At 40.0% G+C, this 22,400-nt stretch overlaps 1 protein-coding gene across 9 annotated transcripts in view; it reads left to right on the forward strand.

The window, feature by feature from the left end:
• Positions 1-1,754, forward strand: part of LOC132400599 (kinesin-like protein KIF3C) — a 304,930-nt gene extending 303,176 nt beyond the window's left edge. For 4 of the 9 annotated variants that reach the window (XM_059981701.1, XM_059981704.1, XM_059981703.1 and 1 more), the window contains one exon: positions 407-1,754. In XM_059981701.1, the coding sequence (XP_059837684.1) occupies positions 407-506 (100 nt within the window). In that variant the 3' untranslated portion in view covers positions 507-1,754. The remainder of the gene's footprint in view (positions 1-406) is intronic. The other 5 variants (XM_059981708.1, XM_059981706.1, XM_059981707.1 and 2 more) reach the window with 5 other exon arrangements.
• Positions 1,755-22,400: the final 20,646 nt, after the last annotated feature.

The following is a 22,400-nucleotide window of genomic DNA, read 5'->3' on the forward strand; positions in this document are numbered from 1 at the left end:
TGGAGAAACTCGGCAAGTCAGGCGATATCTATGGAGGGGAATTAACAGTTGACATTTTGGGCCGAGACTCCTCACCACTCCTCGATGGAGTACTGCGGAGGGAAATGGATGGTCAATATTTCAGGTCATGACCTGAATCGTCAACTGTCCTCTTCCCTTAAAGAGGTTGCTTGACCTTTGAGCTCCTTCAGCAGTTTGCTTCTTTGCCCCTTGCAGTCTCTTGTGTCTTGGCATAGTATCTCCTCTGAGCAACAGTGCCCCGGGCAACACAGCACACTCTCAGTCCTGTGGCCAGTCCGTGCAGGGGGAACCCTTGCATGATTTTGGAAGAAATTATCTTCTTAAAAAAAGATAATCAGCCATGTAAGAGTGAAATCTATCTTAATCTTTTTTGATTGTATTCCAGGTCCAGACCTGAGAGACGAGTAACATCTTCCACCTCTTTCTCTTCACTGGCTTCAGGCTCTCAGCTGTTCTCTCATTCAGAGGGGAAGGTGTCACAGTGAGGAGTACTGTGAAACTTGTGCCTGTTCTTTGGTGAGAAATTTGTCCTCAGCCTACGGCATTAAAGGTGCAGGTTAGCGGTGGCTCCATTTCCAAAATTTGCTTCAGGTAACTGCAGCTGAAGCAAATGTTGGAAGCGGCGTGCAATACACAGCTGCCTCCGAATTGCAGACTTAGGCCTGAAGACTGAGGGCAGATTTCAGGCCGTTTATTTTCCCTGTCACTCAATCCATCTCATTGCAGCCCAAATAAAAATGGTTCATGCTTCTCACTTTCAAGTGGAAACTCCTGCATTTGACAGAGTCCCGCCAATTTCCATCTGCTTTACTGCCTTAATTTTCAGTCTGAGCTACAGGGTTAAAGAGGCACATAATGGAGCTTAGTGGGGAAACTCGTTTTCCCAAACGAGCTTAAAAATCAGAACTATGAAAATTAGCAGTTTTTGAGAATCAGATGTTATCAGCACAACTGGTCTTTCAATAGAGCTCAAGCCAGAAATAAAACTTAATTGATCATCCAGTTTTATTTACACTGCAATGTTTTCAGAATACTCAGCCTCTTCAATGTCATTCCCACCCTTCCAATATATTCATGCCTTCCATTCAATTTGGAAATCTGTTCTGAAAGAAGATGTGTGTCATGTTGTGCTGAATACAGCGGATTGCCTGCCATGTTTATTTCCAAGAGCAGTAATGTCGCTTTGTAAATTTGTTGGACTTTTGATCCTAATTAAATTGATGTTGCTGTTGCTCCAAAAAATGTTGAAATATTTAATCGCAGGTCCTGCTGTCACTGGGATTGAGGGTACTTTATTGTGGAATAAAATAAATATTATATGCTCAAGGACAATTGTGTGCATTTGCTCGCTGTTTTCAATCAAGACTGCAGATTGCCTTTTTCAGAAGATGGAGGTTACGATTTGAATGAAACAGGTCAATCAGGAAAATGCTATTATCTAACAAAAGGAAATGCAGAAATTACTCAGCAGGTCAATCAGTAACTGTGGCAAGAATAGACTTGATGTTGCAGGTCGAGGACCTTTTTCCAGAGCTGTGAAGCTTGTAAAGCTGCCAGGAGGGTGGAAGAGCGGGAACCTCTCTAATAGGGAAAAGCTGGGGTGGTGATCAGTTGTAAACAAGATTTTCCGGTCAGTGAGTGAGAACTGAGACCACAGATATAGGAGATGCAAAATGCAGAGTGGGAAGATGTGCCTAACAGGTCAGGCTGGGGTGTCCTCCACTTCCATGAGGGAAAACAGAGGAGGAGAAGGAAACAGACAGGCTAAGCCACTATCACAGTGGATGAATGATATAGATATCAAGCTAACTGAAGGTGCCGAATTCAACACTGAGTCAAGAAGTGTGCAATGGGCCTAATCAGAACACAAGTTACTGTATCTCAGGCTTATGTTAGACCTCATTGTAATAATGGAGGAAGCCAAAGGCCAAAGTGGCATGGGATGGAAAATTAAAATGACAAGCAACAGGAAGCTTAGGGTCACCCCATGGACTGAAAACTCTTACAACTCACTTTCAAGGACTCAATATCTCAAGTTCTCCATATTTTTTATTTACACATCGTCCTCTTTGCACTTTGGTTGGTTGTCAGTTTTTGTTTAAGTATAGTTTTTCATAAATTCTATTGTATTTCTTTATTTTCTTGTAAATGCCTGCAAGAAAATGAATCTCAAAATAGTATATGATAACATGGACATACTTTGACAATAAATTTACTTGGACAAGTTTTTATGAAGTGCTGACCCACCTGCATTTGGTTCCTCTGACCAGATTGTGAATAGTAAATGCAGTACACTCGATTGAATTGATGCTTCACTTGGAAAGACCTTTAGGGTCTCTGGATGGTGGTCTCTGGAAAGAGATAAGGGGACAAATATTCCATCACCTGCTGTAGCAAGGGGAAGATGATGGGTGAATTGGTGGGAAACCTTGTTTACAACTTAATTCTATGATCACCCCAGTTTTGCCCCATCTCTTTTCTCCTTGAACAATTATTTCCTGTGCTTTTTGACACACCAGAGTACCGTGGTACAATGTTGGCTACGATTTAACATCACTTGACGGTTCCAAATGCTGCACATACTGGGTTCATGCACTGATTTGCGCTTGTGGAAGATAAAAAAGGATTGAATTCTGAAGAATGCTGGAGAGAAACTGATGTACTCAAAAAGTGAAATATTCAGGAATTTCCTGCTGAAGTGGTCTGAGTCTGACAGTTTTGTTCTGTCACTTGTGTACATATTCCGCAGCAATTTTGCCTCTGGGCAAAATTACACAGAGCAGCAGCATTCCTCGGCAAAGGCTGGGAGAATTTAAATTCTACCATTGCACGTGCATCTGCCATTGGTTGGTCACAACTTTGATCCCAACATAGTGTCTTGGACCAATTGCAGTATCATTGTGAAAAGACCTGTGACAAATTCCAAATGTTCAGCATTGATATGCACTTTTAACCCTCAGGTTCTGTCAGCTGCGTAAGGCGAGGGAAGACAATTTCTGGCCCCACCAAATGTGAGATTGAGGTGCAAAACCTCCTATTTGTGTGGATGCTGCGTGATGTGTTCCCGTTACAGATCAGTGCCACGAAATAACAGACAGTGCACCATTCACAATTAAACGATTTAGCTTTATAATTCTTAATTTGACCAAAGGGTTAGTAAAGTAAAACAAAAAGAAAAGGGCCCATTTTAATGAACCAGTTTAATGTGCACAAGTTGGAGCTCAGGGTTTCCCTTCCGCTGGTCTTCCATCGATTTCCCCCGGGTTTGTCGATTTCCAGCCCCACCAAGTCCCGTCCTTTCAGGTGTCTATGACCCCTCAGTTCTGGCATCTTCTCTCCCCATCGTCCACCAAACAAAAGACCCAGATCACCTTGGTCACAGGCACAAAACAAAGAAAAAACACTCCCTTCATTGGATGCCCCACATTCCAAAGCCCCCGTTTTCTCTAGCCATAACCCAGACATTGCTGCTACAGAAAGACCATTACATTAGCAGTGAAACCTTTCCCAGGGTGTTACACAGTAATGCAAATGTACCTGATTTTATTAGCACCTGCACTCAGTTCAATTTCAGATTCATTTATTCATCACATGTACATTAAACATTGCAGTTAAATGTGTTGTTTGCATTAACAAACACCACAATGTAAGGTGCTAGGGGCAGCCTGAAAGTGCTACCACACATTCCATTGCCAACATAGTGTGCCCATCGTGTTCACAGAGCAGCAAAACAACAATGGAAAACTGGGCCCATCCCTCCCACACACACACAGATAGTCATCCAACCCCACGGGAGCTCCAGTGGACACGCAGATCCACAGACATTGGGCTTTCAGCTTCCCCAGTGGAACCAGGGCTCTGGCTATTGGGTTTCAACTCCCAGACTTCTCCCCCAGGGGTAAGTGGGATTCATTCTGGATTAGCCACTTCAAGGAGTTCCTGGTCTGCATATCCCAGTGGTCAGAGTTTCCTGAGATTATCATGGTTGGAAATGAAGTTGGCTGGAATAGGAAGAGCAATACAGCCAAACACAAACCACTTTCACTGCTCAAAGTCAATACCTGAGAGGAGCATTGGTTGCACCTGTAATTTGTCCACAGGTAGGTAACTTATGAGGGAGGAAGGGGCATTTTGCTTTCAATGCAAAAGCAGCACAATTCAAAGAACCTTGTATCTGCAGCCTGCTGCATTTATTTTCCATTCACAGTTTTTATTTCCTGTGGGAATTCTGGTTTCCTTTGTGCTCAATGAGACCTGGTCTTCCAAAGGATTATCAGCACTGAGCTTCCTGTTATCGTAACAGTCCGTTTCCAGTAAAGGCACTGAGCTTTTTCTAAGTCCTCATGAGATCTTTCCTGGACACCACTGGATCTAATTTTATTTACTATTTCTTAAAATATGAAAAATACCTGAACTAATGTTGTCACACAAACTCAGGTTCCATCCTTCCTCAACCATAATCTTTCAGCTTCACTTGCTTCCTATTCCAGTTGCATTTTGTTTGTTTGATAGATACAAAGGTTCTGCAATTCCTACATTGGCTGAGTTGGCAGTTTGAAGCTGACATCAAATGCAATCTTACAGACATCTGACTGTTTAAAGCTCTCATTTAAATGAAGTTAATAACTGCTAATGGGGGGGGGAAACATTTTCAGTGTTAAGTGGAGTCACCTAATATTCTTAATAGCAGATTCTTCAAAAAAAAGTGCTTGCACCATGTCAAAACACATATACCATATTCATATGGTATTTACTCAGTAATTTAACATGTTTATGAGATGAATACCTCCACTAAAATAACAGGAGAAAATGTTAAGGGGTCTTCAAAAGGCCATTTGCAGCTACATAGAACACAGAAATCCAGGTCCTTTGGTCCACAGTGTTGTGTTGACAATGTAACATACTCTAGAAACTGCCTGGAATTACCCGACTGCATAGCCCCCTTTTTCTTAAGACAGAGGCTCTTAAAAGATACTATTGCATCAGCCTCTACCACTGTCACTGGCAGTGCATTTGTTGCAAGGACAAACCCAAGTGCAGGACACAGGCATGGAGGCAGAGTCATGAAGCATTAGCACTGTCACAAACGGGGATCTGGTATCCAGGGGAGTCTTTACACAGAGACAAGGTTTACGTAGAGTATCCAGGAGATGATGCAGAGCTTAGAACTGACAGTCCTAAGGAATCAGGAAACACTGTTAACTCACATTAGAATCAACCAACAAACTGGCAAAGCGTGGCTGTGATGCCCAAGTTTTATCCCATGTTCACTAATGGGAATCGGGTGTGTTGTAATTAGTGGAACTGGGAATGATTGGAAATCAGATGAGGGGATCAAGGCCCAATTAAGGAGGTAATAGCAAGATGGGGAATTGCCAGATGGGACCATGATAGCATTCTATGCACCTACCATTTACTCTGTGAAAAACTTACCTCTGAAATGTCATTTGTTCAGACTTCCAAGCACCTTAAAACTACGACCCCTCATGTTAGCCTTTTCAGCCCTGGGAAAAAGCCTCTGGCTATCTACACAATCAATACCTCTCATCATCTTATACACCTCTAACAGGTTACTTCTTACCCTCTGTTGCTCCAAGTTCACTCAACCTATTCTCATAAGGCACGCTCTCTAATCCAGGCAACATCCTTGTAAATCTCTGTACTCTCTCTATAGTATCCACATTCTTCCTGTAGTGAGGTGACCAGAACTGAATCCGGTTCTCGGAGTGGAATCTGACCAAGGTCTTATATAGCTGTAACATTACCCCACAGCTCTTGAACTCAATCCTACAGTTAATGATTGCCAACACACTATATACCTTCTTATCAAACTTAATGCTTTTTTAAAAACTCCACTACATCCCCTTTCCTAATGTCTATATGATCAAGCTTTTCAGTCTACTGTTATCTCCACAGTTGCCAAGGTCTTTTCACTGGTGAACACTGAAGCAAAGAATTCATTAAGTCCCTCCACTACCTCCTCCGACTCCACACACACGTTTCCATTATCGCACCTGATTGGTCCTGTCCTCACACGGCTCATCCCCTTGCTCTTCACATACTTGTAGAATGCTTTGGGGTTTTCCTTAATCCTGCTCACCAAAGCCTTCTCATGGCCCCTTATAGCTCTCCTAATTTCATTCTTGAGCTCCTTACTGGCAACCTTTTAATTTTCTAGAACTCCATTGGTGCCTAGTGTTTTGAACCTTTCGTAAGCTTTTCTTATTAACTAGATTTTGCACATCCTTTGTACACCATGGTTCTTTTACCCTACCATCCTTCCCTGCCTCAGTGGAACATACCTATGCAGAACGCCATCAAATGGACATTTGCCTCGTTTCTGCCGTACATTTCCCTGAGTACATCTGCTCCTAATTTATGCTTCCAAGTTTCTGCCTAATAGTATATTTCCCCCTACCCAAATTAAATGTTTTCATTAATTGTCTGCTCCTATCCCTCTCCAGCACTATAGTAAAGGAGATAGAGTTGTGATCACTACCTCCAAAACGCTCTCCCACCGAGAGATCCGTCTCCTGACCAGGTTCATTTCCCAATACCAGATCAAGGACAGCCTCTCCTCTAGTTGGCATATCTACATATTGCATCAGGAAACCTGACCACACCTAACAAACTGCACCCCATCTAAACGCCTTGCTTTAAGGATATACCAGTCAATATTAGGAAAATTAAAATCTCCCATCACAACAACCCTATTATTATTGCACCATTCCAGAATCTGCCCCCTATCTGCTCCTTGATGTCCCTGTTACTATTGGGGGTCTAGAAAAAATGCCCAGTATAGTTATTGCCCCCTTCCAGTTTCTGACTTACACCCACACAGACTCAGTAGATAATACTTCCATGACTTCCAACTTTTCTGCAGCTGTGACACTATACCTGATAAGTAATGCTATGCCCACACCTCTTTTGCCTCCCTCCCTGTCTTTTTTGAAACATCTAAAGCCTGGCACTTTCAGCAGCCATTACTACCTCTGAGACATCCAAGTCTCTGTCCAAGCTACCACGTTTAATTCTCAAAATTTCTACTTCAGGAGTAGCAAATATTCTGAAGTTCATATTTTCATATTTTTGGAAACAAAAAGAATTGGAGGATATGGGATAGGCACAAAAGGGATTAATGCAGAGAATAAGATAATCTTATCCAGTATTCAGTGTCATGTTTCTGATGTTTCACTCTGGTCTGTGGTGTTTAATTTGTGCACATAATATTTAATCAGGTAAAATAAAACTGAATTACTTAATAAAATAAGCCTTTTTCAATCTGTGGGTGATGTTTGCTGGTGCATTTTATACCTAACCTGAGGTGTTTACCATGACATCATGTTTTACAAGGAATTATAGATCCATCAAGCTATTGGTTCCCTTTAAAATAGAGTAAAATAAAACTTCTTAATAAATAAAACTTCTAATCATTTAAGATAGAAAAAAAAAGTAGTCTCAACAATGTTCCAGTTATATCACACTTAGTTATATCACCATGGCAACCATGGTGGTTTGATTATGTGGAAACACATAGAAGAATGAGAAATAGCTTGAAGGAGCTTTTTGCAGAAGTTGAAATAATACAAAGAATGTTGAAGGTAGCAGGACAGGGAATATATGTGGAGAGAAAAATAAAGGTACTGCTTCAGAGTAATAACATTTTGCAGAGAAGTTGGTTATTGAACAAAAATAGTAATGCTGATATTTTTGCAAAAAAAAGTCTTAGCTTGCACTCAGTGTTAGTGTTAGCAAAGCCTTGGTGGAACTAAAAACTGTGATTTTGGATAAATGGATCCTTTATCAGGCTGTAGGGCTGTAACCAGTGGAATAGACACGAGATTAAATCTGGTCCTCAGTTGTTCACTATTAATGACTGGAAGGAAGAAACAAAAGTTAAGATTTACAAGTTTGCTCATGATATGGAAATAGATGAAAAGGCACATTGCGATGATGACATTTTGATTCTGCAAAGGCTGCAGATAGTGTAGGTGACTGGGTGAACACCTGGGATAACAGATTTTAATGGTTAGAAAGAGAACAATTACACAAATGCACAACAAGAGGTGCAATTTATTCCTAATCTGAGGCGTTTGCCATGGCATCATGCTTTACAAGGAATTATGGAACCAAATGAAACTCTTTTAAGGTGCTTGGAAGCAGATATAGAAGAGATGTCAGGGGTAAGTTTTTTATGCAGAGAGCGGTGAGTGCGTGGAATGGGCTGCCAGCAACGGTGGTGGAGGTGGATACAATAGGGTCTTTTAAGGGATTCTTGGATAGGTACATGAAGCTTGGAAAAATAGAGGGCTATGGGTAACCTTAGGTAATTTCTAAAGTAAGTACATGTTTGGCACAGCATTGTGGGCCAAAGGGCCTGTATGGTGCTGTTGGTTTTCTATGTTTCTATTAAGAGTAGTGTGAGCTGCCTTAAAGACTATCATCCTATAGTACTCATATCTACAGTGATGAAATCCTTTGAGAGATTGGTCATGACTAGAATCAATTCCTGCCTCAGCAAGGACCTGGACCCACTGCAATTTGCCCCTCGCCACAATAGGTCTACAGCAGACACAATCTGAATGGCTCTTCACATGGTCTTAGTTCACCGAGACAATACAAACACCTGTGTCAGGATGTTGCTCACTGATTGTAGCTCAGCATTTAACGCCATCATTCCTACAGTCCTGATTGAAAAGCTACAGAACCTGGACCTCTGTACCTCCCTCTGCAATTGGATCCTTGTCTTCCTAAACATAAGACCACAATTTGGGCAGATTGGTAATAACATCTCTACCAGCATCTCAAAAGACCTATCCTGGGCCTGACATACTCATGCAATATGAAGAAGGCACACCAGCAGCTATATTAGAGTTTGAGGAGATTTGGCTCATCACTAAGGACTCCAGCAAATTTCTGCAGATGTACCGTGGAGAGGATTCATCACTGTCTCATATGGAGGAATGGAGGAACAACTGCACAGAATTGGAAAGCTACAGAGGATTGCAAACTCAGCTGGCTCCGTCATGGGCACTAGCCTCCTCAGCATCAAGGACATCTTCAAAAGGCGATGCCCCAAAAAGGCAGCATCCACTATTAAGGATGCCCTCTTCCAGGACATGCCCTCTTCTCCTTGCTACCATCAAAGAGGAGGTATAGGAGCTGAAGACAAACACTTGATTTTTCAGCAACTGCTTCTACCCCTCAGCCTTCACATTTCTGAAAGGACAATGAACCAACCCATGAATATCAGTCACTATTGTTGCTCCACTTTGTAGTTTATATATTTCTTATGGTATTTTATGTATAACGCTGCTGCAAATCAACAAATTTGATGAAATATGTCAATGATGTTAAACCTGATTCTGAGATAAGCAGGAAGTACGCTTTCCTGTCTGTCAGCAGGACCAGAAGTCATTGAATTTAAGGAAAGGATACATAGAGGATGTGAGTAAAGTCATTTTTATTCAGAAAATGGTGATGATTTGAACTCCCTGCTGATGAAGATGATGGAAACTGAGTGAACTTGAGCTTTCAAAAGGAAATTGCATTTGACAGAGAATTATTTACAAGACTACGCAGAAAGATTGAGGACTCATGATGAAGAGATCTGCCATGGACTTAGTGGCACCTCTTCGACACCATACGAAGCCGTGATCATGTAACCTATTTCACTTCTGATTTGTTATTTATGGTGCCTCACCAGAGTAAGGTTGTGGACACAAATAGTATTAAATAGAACCTTGAATGGTAACATGAAGAAGGTAATTGAGAATGCACATGTCTGATTCTCGTTGCTAGTTTACATAAGTTCTATTGCTACCATGTGGCTCTTGAAGAAAAGTTTGTATTTTTTGAAGGGCCTGTACTGTGCTGTACTATTCTATGTTCTAAGTTCCATGTTTCTGCTGCACCATCCAGCTGACATATTTAAACATAAAGTAAGTAAGAAGCTACATACAACTTGTATAAAGGGCTAAATGTCAACAGAGCTCTCCTCTATGACGTACGGAAGCCATGATACTAGGCAACAGTCTACAGCAAATTTGAGTCCAGTATCAAACAAGAAAGCATAAATGCCACAACACTTTTCTCAATCTTTGTCGTTGCAATGTTTCACCTTACCACAAATAAACTTCCTGTGAGATTGGAGCTAATCTTCAGAATGGATCCGTGTTGACTACCCTGCAGAACCAAGGCCACCGGAACCTCAGTAGTGAGTTGTAGTCGGCTCTTGTGTCTGCAAGCAGTCAGAGGCTGAATTTCAAGATGTTCCCAACTCATTCACTGCAGTATGTGGAGAATGATTCCTGACAGGTACATAGATAGGAAAGATGCAGGCGGATGTGGATCGAATTCAGGCAAATGAGATTAGTGTGGATAGGCTTCACAGTTGGTGTGGACAAGGTGGGCCAAAAGGGCCAGTTTTTGCACCACACATTTCTGTGCTTCTAGAAAATGCACAGCCCCACTGACTTTTTTCATTTTTGAAATATCATTAATTTGTTTAGCTACTTTGGACATAGATTAGACCAGACATTAACATTAAAGTTCTTTTTATCTTTTGATTTATTACACATGTTATCAAAATTAGGTACCTTTTATACCTAATGAAGGAGCCATTGAGTTTATATTCATGATTTCTACTGCTGTAGCCCATCAACTTCAAGGTTCAAAGTGTTGTGCATTCAGAGATGCTCCTCTGCACACCAGTTGTACCTGATGGCGGTGAAACGATGATGAGAGGTATTGATCGTGTGGATAGTCAGAGGCTTTTCCCCAGGCCTGAAATGGCTAGCACGAGAGGGCACAGTTTTAAGGTACTTGGAAGTAGGTACAGAAGAGATGTCAGGGGTATGATTTTTACCTAGAGAAAAATGAGTGAGTGCATGGAATGCGCTGCCGGTGACAGTGGTGGAGGTAGATACGATAGGGTCTTTTAAGAGACTCCTGGACAGGTACATGGAGCTCAGAAAAAATATAGAAGGCTATGGGTAACCCAAGGTAATTTCTAAGGTAAAGACATGTTCGGCACAGCTTTGTGGGCCAAAGGGCCTGTATTGTGCTGTAGGTTTTCTATGTTTCTATGTTTCTACATGGTTATTTGAGTTACTATCACCTTCCTGTCAGCATGAACCAGCCTGGCCATTCTTCTCTGACCTCTCTCATTAACAAGATGTTTTCACCCACAGAAATGCTGTTCACTGGATTTTTTTATTTTGTTTCCATTGTGTGTGAAAATCCAGGAGATCTGCAGCTTCTGAGGTTCTCAAACAGCATTAACAATCATTCCACAGTCAAAGTCTTAGATCATATTTTTTCCCCATTCTGACGTTTGGTCTGAACAACCAACTGAATCTCTTGACCATGTCTCCATGCTTTTATGCATTGAGTTACTGCCACATGATTGGCTGATTAGATATTTGCATTAATATGCACGTGTACCTAATAAAGTGGCCAATGAGTGTCTGTTTATACGTACCAATAACATGTTCTTGCAGAAATTAGTAATTGGGAGAGATACAGAAACTTATGCAATCAACAGACACAAACAAGAAAAATATATTTTGTGTTTTATATTTGTAGTTAATTTAGATCACTATTTAGAACCGTCCATCTTCCTCACATTCCTGTGCCTATCTAAACATCCCTTAAAAGCCTCTAGTGTATTTGCCTCTACCACAATTCCAGACAGAGCATCCAGGTGTCCACCTCTCTCTGAGTAAAAAATTTACCCTTCACATCCCTTTTGAACTTACCCCCTCTCACCTTCAATGCATGCCCTCTGGTATTGGGCATTTTTACTCTGGGGGAATAGATACTCCCTGTCTACTCTATCTATGCTTCTTATAATCTTATAAACCTCTTTCAAATCTCCCCTCAGCCTCCACTGCTCCAAAGAAAACAAGCCAAGTTTGTCCAGTCTCTCATGATAGCATTTGCCCTCTAAACCAGGCAGCATCCTGGAAAACCTCTCCTGCACCCTCTCCAAAGCCTCAATATCCTTCCTATAGAAAGCCGACTAGAATTGTATGCAAAACTCCAGCTGTGGCCAAACCAGAGTTTTATAAAGATGCAACATAACCTCTTTTGAACTCAATGCCTCAAATAATAAACGCAAGCATTCTTCACCACATTATCGACCTGTGTCTCCAGTATCAAGGGGCTATGAACTTGGATCCCAAGATCTCCCTGCTCAGCAACACTGTTAAAAATCTTGCCCTTAACAGTGCACTGTCTCCCTGCATTTGCTCTGCCAAGGTGCAGCACCTCACATTTATTACCATCTGCCATTTCTCTGCCCTCATCTGCAACAGATCTACATCATGCTGTGTTCTTTGCCAGTCTTCTACACTATCCACAACTCCACCAATGTTGGTATCATCTGGCAACTTACTAACCCACCCATCTACATTTTCATCCAGATCATTTATATTTCATTTGGAAGATCCAAGCATATCACCCTAGTATCTCCTGCCAATGTTGTCCACTGGCAGCCCTGGAAGTCCCTCTGGCCCCTGATTCACCATGCTTGCAGCAGATGTGATCCAGGAGACTCACTGAACGTGACAGCATGCTCACTGCTGTCAAGAATTGCTAATGCAGCCATGCACAAGTAAGCAACACCCTCAAGTGGATGGTGCTTGCCTGCCTTCGTGAGTTGGTTCATGAGGACTCAGCTGCAAGAAATTCGGCAAGACCTTTCAAAAATTCAGAAAGATCAACTGAATAGGAGAGTCTAACAGGATTACCCATTAAATATTTCAGTGTAACTTTTTGGAGCTATTATAAATAGTCACTGTGAGGTACTCTGTGATAGTTTGAAGTTTTAAAATACAATGCAGACAAATTCCTGTTTTTAAAATTAAAGCCAAGGTTTATATTGGTGCTGGAAAGCTCCTGAGCTCAGCTATCCGCATGAGCAATTTGATGAGCACAAGCAAGAACCAAGAAGTGCGGTTTAAGTGTCATCTTCACACAGGAAAAGGTTATTCTGTACTCGACACTTCCTCAAATGCTTGGGCAAGTGCTCAAAATATTTTGAAATAGCAGATAAGGATACTCAGCAAGATGTTTGCTGTATACAAGTCCAATATATAAGGCTAACCCCCTGCAGTTATCAGCCATGCTGAAATGGATTTTCCCTGGTGGACAGATAACTGCAAAATGGTCACCAATACAGTTCAGGACCACAGACCAAGGTGGTTGTAAAGAACCTTGTGCTTTTCATATGAATATACCAGCTTCCTACCCTTACAAATAATATTGAATCGAATGAGCTTCACAATCAGACCGCAACATTAATGTCAATATTGGGTTTCAAATCCAAATGAATTTAATGAAGTGAATTTACTCCCTTAGCTGCTGGATCATTTGTCCAGGACTGTTACATCTGGTTTCCAACTCCAACTATATTTAAAGGATCAAAATTTAGCTCTGCTACATCATTTACACTGTCTAATATGTAAATGAGCCAAGCAAAAATAAACAACAGTGAGGGGATGAAGCGCGCGCTGTTCTCTGGGTTACTCAACAGAGGGCTGTAACTGGGGGAAGCGCATGGCAGGAAAGCAGAAATTCATCATCTGATATTCTTTTTTTTATTAATTAAATTTTTAGAAAATTACAAAGAATAAATACAATGAAAAAAAAGAAAAATAATATTGATCCCCCCCCCCAACCCTTATCTGAAGTAAGAAAAAAAGAAAGAAGAGAAAGATTGCCTGAATATCTGAGGATCCCCACATGCTCCATGGAGTTCAAAATAATTTTAATATTTATTTTTACTTTCCCCAATTACTTTATAATTTTATCTTCAAAGGACCTATATATTTAATCCATCTTTTGTATGTATGGGAGCCAAATTTTCAAAAATATATCATATTCATTTCTTAGATTGTATGTAATTTTTTCAAGTGGAATACATTATTCCAATGATCCATAGTTAAATATAAATCAGATTTCCAAGTAACTGTGATAACTTTTTTAGCTATTGCCAATGCAATTTTTATAAATTTTTTCTGATACTTATTCAATTTAAGTTTCAGTATTGTCCCTTCAATATCTCCTAATAAAAATAACACTGGACTATGTGGGAGTTGTACTCCAGTAATTTGTTCCAATAAAAGTCTTAGATTTATCCAAAATGGTTGAATTTTAAAACAAGACCAAGTAGAATGTAAAAAAGTATCAATTTCTTGATTACATCAAAAACATTGGTCAGACATATTTGAATTTAATCTATTTATTTTCTGTGGTGTTATGATGTACAAATTATATTGTATAATTTAAGTTGAACATTTATTGTATTTATCATACTATCAGAACATATTCTTGACCAGCTTTTTCCATCAATTTTAACATTCAAATCAGATTCCCATTTTTGTCTTGATTTATGAATTCCAGATTCAGTTGTCTGTTTTTGAATCAAATTGTACATACAAGATGTAATTTTTTAAATTTTTCCTTTTTGAATTAATATTTCTATTTCACTAGGTTTTGGCATCAACATTGTTTGACCCAGCTTTTCTCGTAAATAAGCCTTTAATTGAAAATAACAGAAAAGAGTGTTGTTTGATATTTTATATTTATTTTTTAATTGATCAAATGACATCAATATACCTCCTTCAAAACAATCACCTATATATTTAATCCCCTTTTGGAACCAATTATGTAAAAGTTTATTATCCATTGTAAAAGGAATAAGCCTGTTTTAAATTAAAGTTCTTTTTGCTAATAAAGATTTCTTTATCTCATCATCCATATTTACCTTATCCATAAATCAATCAAATGTCTTAATATAAGAGATTCTTTTTTCCCCTTATCCATTTGGATTCCCATTTATATATAAAATCTTCTGGTATGTTTTCTCCTATCTTATCTGATTCTATTCTAATCCATGCCGGTTTTTTTTCATCAAAAAAAGACGCAATAAATCTAAGTTTATTTGCTTTATAATAATTCTTAAAATTTGGAAGTTGTAACCCTTCTAAAACAAATTTACACATCAATTTTTCCAATGATATTCTTGACATCTTTCCTTTCCAAAGAAATTTCCTTACATATTTATTCAGTTCTTGAAAAAATTTCTGAGGTAATTGTATTGGTAAAGTTTGGAATAAATATTGCAATCTAGGAAATATATTCATTTTTACAGCATTAGCTCTACCTATTAATGTTATTGGTAACATCATCCATTTATCAAGATCCTCTTTTTTTTTAAATAATGGCAAATAATTTTGTTTATATAAATTTTTTACATTGTTACCAACTCTAATACCTAAATATTTTATCCCATTTATTGACCATCGAAATTGAGTTACTAATCAACATTGATTATAATTTCCTTTGGTAAGGAGTAAAATTTCACTTTTATCCCAATTTACTTTATACCCTGATACTTTCACATATTCTTCCAATCTAAAAGATAATCTTTGCAAAGCTTGCAATGGGTTTGTTAAATAAATCAAAACATCATCAGCAAATAAATTAATCTTATATTCTTCTTGATTAACTCTAAAGCCCCCAATGTCTGAATCTGTTCTAATTAATTCAGCTAATGGTTCTATTGCCAATACAAATAAAGCAGGTGATAATGGGCAGCCTTGTCTAGTTGACCTCGTTAAGCAAAATGGTGTTGAAATCTGACCATTTGTAACTGCTTTAGCTTGAGGATTAGTATTTAAAGTTTTAAGCCATTGTATAAAAGATTTTCCTAACTCATATTTTTCCAATACCTTAAATAAAAAATCCCATTCCAATCTATCAAATGCTTTTTCTGCATCCAAAGCAACTGCAACACTCATTTCCTCTCTTTTTTGTGCCAAATGAATTATACTAAGTAACCGGGTTATATTATCCATTGATTGTCTGTTTTTAATAAAAACCTGTTTGATCCATATGTATTAATTTTGGTAAATATTTAGATATTCTATTAGATAAAATTTTTGCTATTATTTTATAATCTGTGTTCAACAAAGAAATAGGTCTATATGATGTTGGTTTTAAAGGATCTCTATCTTTTTTTGGCAATACAGTTATGATCGCTGTTAAGTAAGATTGAGGGAGTTTATGCATTCTTTCCACTTGATATATTAATTCCATAAAAGGAGGAATTAATAAATCTTTAAATTTTTATAAAATTCAGGAGAAAAACCATCTTCTCCTGGGGATTTATTACTCTGAAGTGATCCCAAAGCTTCTTCAACCTCTTTTAATGTAAAGGACATATCTAATCCTTTCTGTTCTTCCAAATTTAATTTTGGAAGGGTTATTTGTGATAAAAATTTATCTATCTCAGCAATCCTATTTTGTGATTCTGATTGATATAGTTCAGTATAAAATTTTTTAAAAGTTTTATTAATTTCTAAGGTTTATAAATGTGGTGAACTACATATACCTGTCTGGACACACCCCCTGCTGACTGCTCCTGTGGCTCCTCCCACAGACCCCGGTATAAAGGCGATTGAGGCCTGAGCCCGGCTTCTCAGCCTTCAGGATGTAGTATGATGGTCACTCACTGTTTGTTCCTTCTTCCAGTCAATAAAAGCCGATATCTCGCCTTATCTCTCAGAGTGAGTTATTGATGGTGCATCAATAAGTTACCTTATTTACACTTGTTCTAATTGCATTTATTGTTTTAGAAGCCTGTTCTGTTTTCAACTGCCAAGCAAGATCATCTGATATTCTTGTGAGTGAGATTTGCTGCAGAATGGTGCAGGTGAGAAAATAGAGATGAGGAACATAAAGAACAGCTGTTACCAGTGTTGAGTTAATTAAATTCCACCTTTTGTATCCCAGAAAAACCTGGACAGGGTTTATGTTGCACTCTGCTTGACGTCAAGGCAGCATTTGGTCAAGTGTAGTATCATTTGGAATCAGGGAAAATGCTCCGATGATTGAAGTCATACCTTGCACAAGGAAAAGTAGTTGTCGTTGGAGGTCGCACAGACACAAAATGCTGGAGGAAGTCAGCAAGTCAGACAACATCAATGGAGGGAAATAAACAGTCGATGTTTTGGGCTGAGAACCTTCATCGAGCAACTCGAGGAAACAGAGATCAGAGAACTGCAAAGTTTGCGAGCAAGAAGCGGAATGCACAGCCAAAAACACAATGGCTGATCAAAAAAGTAACTTCACATCTGCCTCCTCGCTCTTCACTCATTGAGAAGAGTATGACTTCTGGCTGCTTCCCAAACAAAATGGGAGTGGGTTTCACCTGGTATCACCCACACCCACAATAAGTGATAATTTGCAAAAATGAGTTGAGATATCCAACTGCATCGTGTTTACTTGTCAAGGATAAGAAACCGCAAATACAATGACACAAACCCATAGGGAGCGAACAGTTAAAGGATAAGAACGTCTGCACTATTTTCCCCATCTTGAGGAATCACAAATTAAACTCAGAAACATGGATTAAAAGTACAACTCTCAGAAAAGAACACAGGAGAAAATTCCTTAAACAAATACATTAGGAAATAAGCTTTGCTTTTATAATTCGTGACTTTGGCAGGAACTACAGCAAGGAAATTCCTTGAATCAGCATGGTCTCCAAAAGAATTATTTTTTCTCAAAACATAGCGTAACGTTTCTTGAAAACTATATGCATGCCTTATACCAGACTTCTGGTAAAAATAATCAGAATCAGAATTATTGTCTGAAGAATTGTACGGCAAGTCAGCATTCAAAATAAAGTGAGAAAGAAGGATAAATAATGGGGATTAGAGAGAGCAAATGACATTCAAAATCTTCGCTCACACGGTCAGACAATGCTGAACTAGGTTATTAAAATATTGTGAGTCACTACTTGTGTTTACATTGCTAAGAAAAATGAAATAAAATATTCCTTGTCTTCTATATATAATCAGAGGAAAATTAACACTAAATCACACAGGAACAGATGAGCAAAAATTGCAAAGGGCTTGTGGTGGATGAAGAGGTACTGAACACCTTGAGACATGGCCACAGATGGGTCAAGGCAATTGGAGGTACAGAGAGAGCCAGGTTTATGGAATGCAGGAATCTCACAGGGTTACAGATTGGAAAAGGTGAGAGAAGGTGATGAACACTAGAATCAGAAATTTGAGTTTTTTCGGAATGCGAATCCATAAATATTGGTGAATGCATGACTGATGGTGAATGGTAGGATATCGTCGTAGAAGTTTGAGTGAAGTCTACAGAGGAGTCCTACAGAGAGAAGTTCAAGTTTCAAGTTTCAAAGCGCATTTGTTATCAAAGAATGTATAAATTATACAACCTTGAGATTTGTTTGTTTACAGGTAGCCATGAAACAAAAACACCTGAAACAAGCCAATGAAAACAACTCAGCAAGATAGGTAGAAATCTGAAAAGCAGGACCTCCAGGGTAGCCCTCTTTGGGTTGCTGCCTGTGCCACATTCCTATTAGGGTAAGATTAGGATGATCTGGCAGATGAAGGCATAGCTGAGGAACTGGTGCAGGGGCAAGGGTTTCAGATTTCGGGATCATTGGAGTCTCTGCTGGGGAAGGTACAACCCTTATAAAAGGGACAGAGTATACCTGAACCTGAGGGGGACCAGCATCCTTCTAGACAGGTTTGCTGGAGCTGTGGAGAGGGTTTCAACTAATTTAGCTGGAGGTTGGGATATTATAATTTTAATTTCTATCAGATTTATACTAAATGAGGGTGCATTGTTGACTGAAATATGATGTGTAAGATAGAATGGCATTAAAACAGTCCTGGAGGACTGATGCACCATCAATAACTCTCGGAGATGTGAGGTGAGAGATAGGCTTTTATTAGCTGGAAGAAAGCACTGTCAGCAGCAAGAGACCGTCACACAACATCCTGGAGACTGAGGAAGGGTCTGTGCCTCCAATCGCCTTTATACCGGGGTCTGTGGGAGGAGCCACAGGAGCAGTCAGCGGGGAGGGGGGGGGGGCGTGTCCAGACAGGTGTATGTAGTTCACCACAAGGACACACTCATGTGAAGACAGCAGTAGTTCACAGCAAAAGATGGACTGAGACAACAGTTTTTTTTAAATCTTCTATAAGAAATATTTAATATATTTAATTCTTACAGAATTTTTTGAAGATGTAACTAGTAGAGTGGATAGGGGAGAGCCAGTGGATGTGGTATATTTGGATTTTCAAAAGGCTTTTGAGAAGGTCCCACACAGGAGATTAGTGTGCAAACTTAACGCACACGGTATTGGGGGTATGGTATTGATGTGGATAGAGAATTGGTTGGCAGACAGGAAGCAAAGAGTGGGAGTAAATGGGACCTTTTCAGAATGGCAGGCAGTGACTAGTGGGGTACCGCGAGGCTCAGTGCTGGGACCCCAGTTGTTGTTTACAGTATATATTAATGATTTAGACAAGGGAATTAAATGCAGCATCTCCAAGTTTGCAGATGACACGAAGCTGGGCAGCGGTGTTAGTTGTGAGGAGGATGCTAAGAGGATGCAGGGTGACTTGGACAGGTTAGGTGAGTGGGCAAATTCATGGCAGATGCAATTTAATGTGGATAAATGTGAGGTTATCCACTTTGGTTGCAAGAACAGGAAAACAGATTATTATCTGAATGGTGGCCGATTAGGAAAAGGGGAGGTGCAATGAGACCTGGGTGTCATTGTACTCCAGCCATTGAAGGTGGGCATGCAGGTACAGCAGGCGGTGAAAAAGGCAAATGGTATGTTGGCATTCATAGCAAAAGGATTTGAGTACAGGAGCAGGGAGGTTCTACTGCAGTTGTACAAGGCCTTGGTGAGACCATACCTAGAGTATTGTGTGCAGTTTTGGTCCCCTAATCTGAGGAAAGACATTCTTGCCATAGAGGGAGTACAGAGAAGGTTCACCAGATTGATTCCTGGGATGGCAGGACTTTCATATGAAGAAAGACTGGATCGACTAGGCTTATACTCACTGGAATTCAGAAAATTGAGGGGGGATCTTATTGAAACATATAAAATTCTAAAGGGATTGGACAGGCTAGATGCAGGAAGATTGTTTCCGATATTGGGGAAGTCCAGAATGACGGGTCACAGTTGAAGGATAAAGGGGAAGCCTTTTAGGACTGAGATGAGGAAAAACTTCTTCTCACAGAGAGTGGTGAATCTGTGGAATTCTCTGCCACAGGAAACAGTTGAGGCCAGTTCATTGGCTATATTTAAGAGGAAGTTAGATATGGCCCTTGTGGCTAAAGGGATCAGGGGGTATAGAGAGAAAGCAGGTACAGGGTTCTGAGTTGGGTGATCAGCGGTGCAGGCTCGAAGGGCCAAATGGCCTACTCCTGCACCTATTTTCTATGTTTCTAACAATGGAGGTGATCCAGATGTAGCAAGTGGTGGAAGACTATTGGATTGTAATCTCCGTTTCTGATCAAGGATGTTACCGTCTCTCTCCAGCCAACCTATTGTTTGCTTTCTTTCCCTCGGTACCTAGAAATTCACTATTCCTTTTCTAAATTCAGCTAATCATGCCTTCAGTTAAGTTTAAGACCATCTGGGGTCTCTCGTGATTGTTACAATTGTCATTATGAATGATTTCAAAATGATAGAACCATCACCCAAGAGTACTCCGATGAAAAGTGTAATCATTAGTGCAATCAAATGTTATTTACTCCTCAACAATATACTCAATGAAGCTGACTTTGAATTTCACTGGACTACTCAGTTCCAAGCTCCCTTCTGCTTAGGAGCAAAGGGCTGGGAGGGAGGTAAGGGGCTTGTTTTGCCATTGCTGCTTTGGTGCTGTTGTTGTGTGAATATGGTGGGCATGCTGTGCTGATGCCAGAATGTGTGGCAACACTTGCGGACTGCCACCAGCACATCCTCAAGTAGTGTTGGTTTGTTAACACAAATGGCAAATTTCACACTGTGCTTCGATGTACATGTGGTTAATCTGAATCTTTCAGGTGGTATCCAATATCCAGCATTTGATCTACCACAAGCTAAATTACTAGAAGAAAATAGTGCATTAAGGAAGGAAAAGTACATCGTCAACTCAGTAATATTCAACAGTGTTATTTCAAAGCGGACAGAAAATGGACAATAGCATTTGCAAAGGGAAACCTGCAGATGCTGGAAATCTGCATTTAAAGCAGATAATACTCAATATGCTTAACAGGTCAAGGTGCAACTGCGGAGAGAGAGAATTGTTTTGGGTTAATATCCTTTCATCAGAACTGAGGAAATGTAGAGATAAACCAAGTTGAAAGTTACAGAGAACTGTGCAGAATGAATAAGAGGGAAGTGCTATGAACAGGTGGAGACAAGGAGAGATCAAATGATTCAAGCAGGGGAGGTGACAGGTTAAGGAAGCCTGAGCTAATATTGCTGTGCCCAATTCAGCTGCTATTAAAATGGTGTCAGCACTTGAATCAACACACACACAAAATGCTGGTGGTACTCAGCAGGCCAGGCAGCATCTATAGGAAGAAGCGCTGTCGACGTTTCGGGCCGAGACCCTTCATCAGGACTAACTGAAAGGAAAGATACCAAGAGATTTGAAAGTAGGGGGGAGGGGAAAATGCGAAAGGATAGGAGAAGACCAGAGGGGGTGGGGTGAAGCTGAGAGCCAGAAAGGTGATTGGCAAAAGTGATACAGAGCTGGAGAAGGGAAAGGATCATGGGACAAGAGGCCTAGTGAGAAAGAAAGGGAGAAGGGAGCACCAGAGGGAGATGGAGCACATGCAGAGTGATGGGCAGAGAGAGAGAGAGAGAGAAAAAAAAGGAAGGGGGAAGGGGGGGAAAGCTAAATATATCAGGGATGGGGTAAGAAGGGGAGTAGGGACATTAGCGGAAGCTGGAGAAGTCAATGTTCATGCCATCAGGTTGGAGACTACCCAGCCAGTATATAAGGTGTTGTTTCTCCAACCTGAGTGTGGCTTCATCTTGACAGTAGAGGAGGCCATGGATAGACATATCAGAATGGGAATGGGACGTGGAATTAAAATGTGTGTAGGTGTTCAGCGAAACGGTCTCCCAGTCTGCGTCGGGTCTTACAAATATATAAAAGGCCACACTGGATCTGCAGATTTCCTCGTGTTTGACTTGAATCAACATGTTCACATTGCAGGAAAAGCATGGCCAATACATGAACAGCAGCGACTGGAGTTTCAGGGGACAATTCCGAAAGCGTGGGATTGGTGCATCCCAAAGATGAAGAAATATTCTAAAGGAAGGATGAAGCAACCATGGCTGACAGCATAAAAGCAAAGGAGAGGGAGTACAGTACAATATAGTGAGAAGTTAAAGCCAAGTTAGAGTTTGTGAGAAGTTAAAGGATTGGGAAGCTTTTAGACAAATAAAAAAAGCCATAAGGAGAGTAAAGATGAAATATGAAGAGAAGTTAGCTAATAATATAAAAGTGGATACCAGAAGTTTTAAAAAAATA

Source organism: Hypanus sabinus, chromosome 10 (assembly GCF_030144855.1).
Source record: "Hypanus sabinus isolate sHypSab1 chromosome 10, sHypSab1.hap1, whole genome shotgun sequence".
Classification (NCBI taxonomy): Eukaryota; Metazoa; Chordata; class Chondrichthyes; order Myliobatiformes; family Dasyatidae; genus Hypanus; species Hypanus sabinus.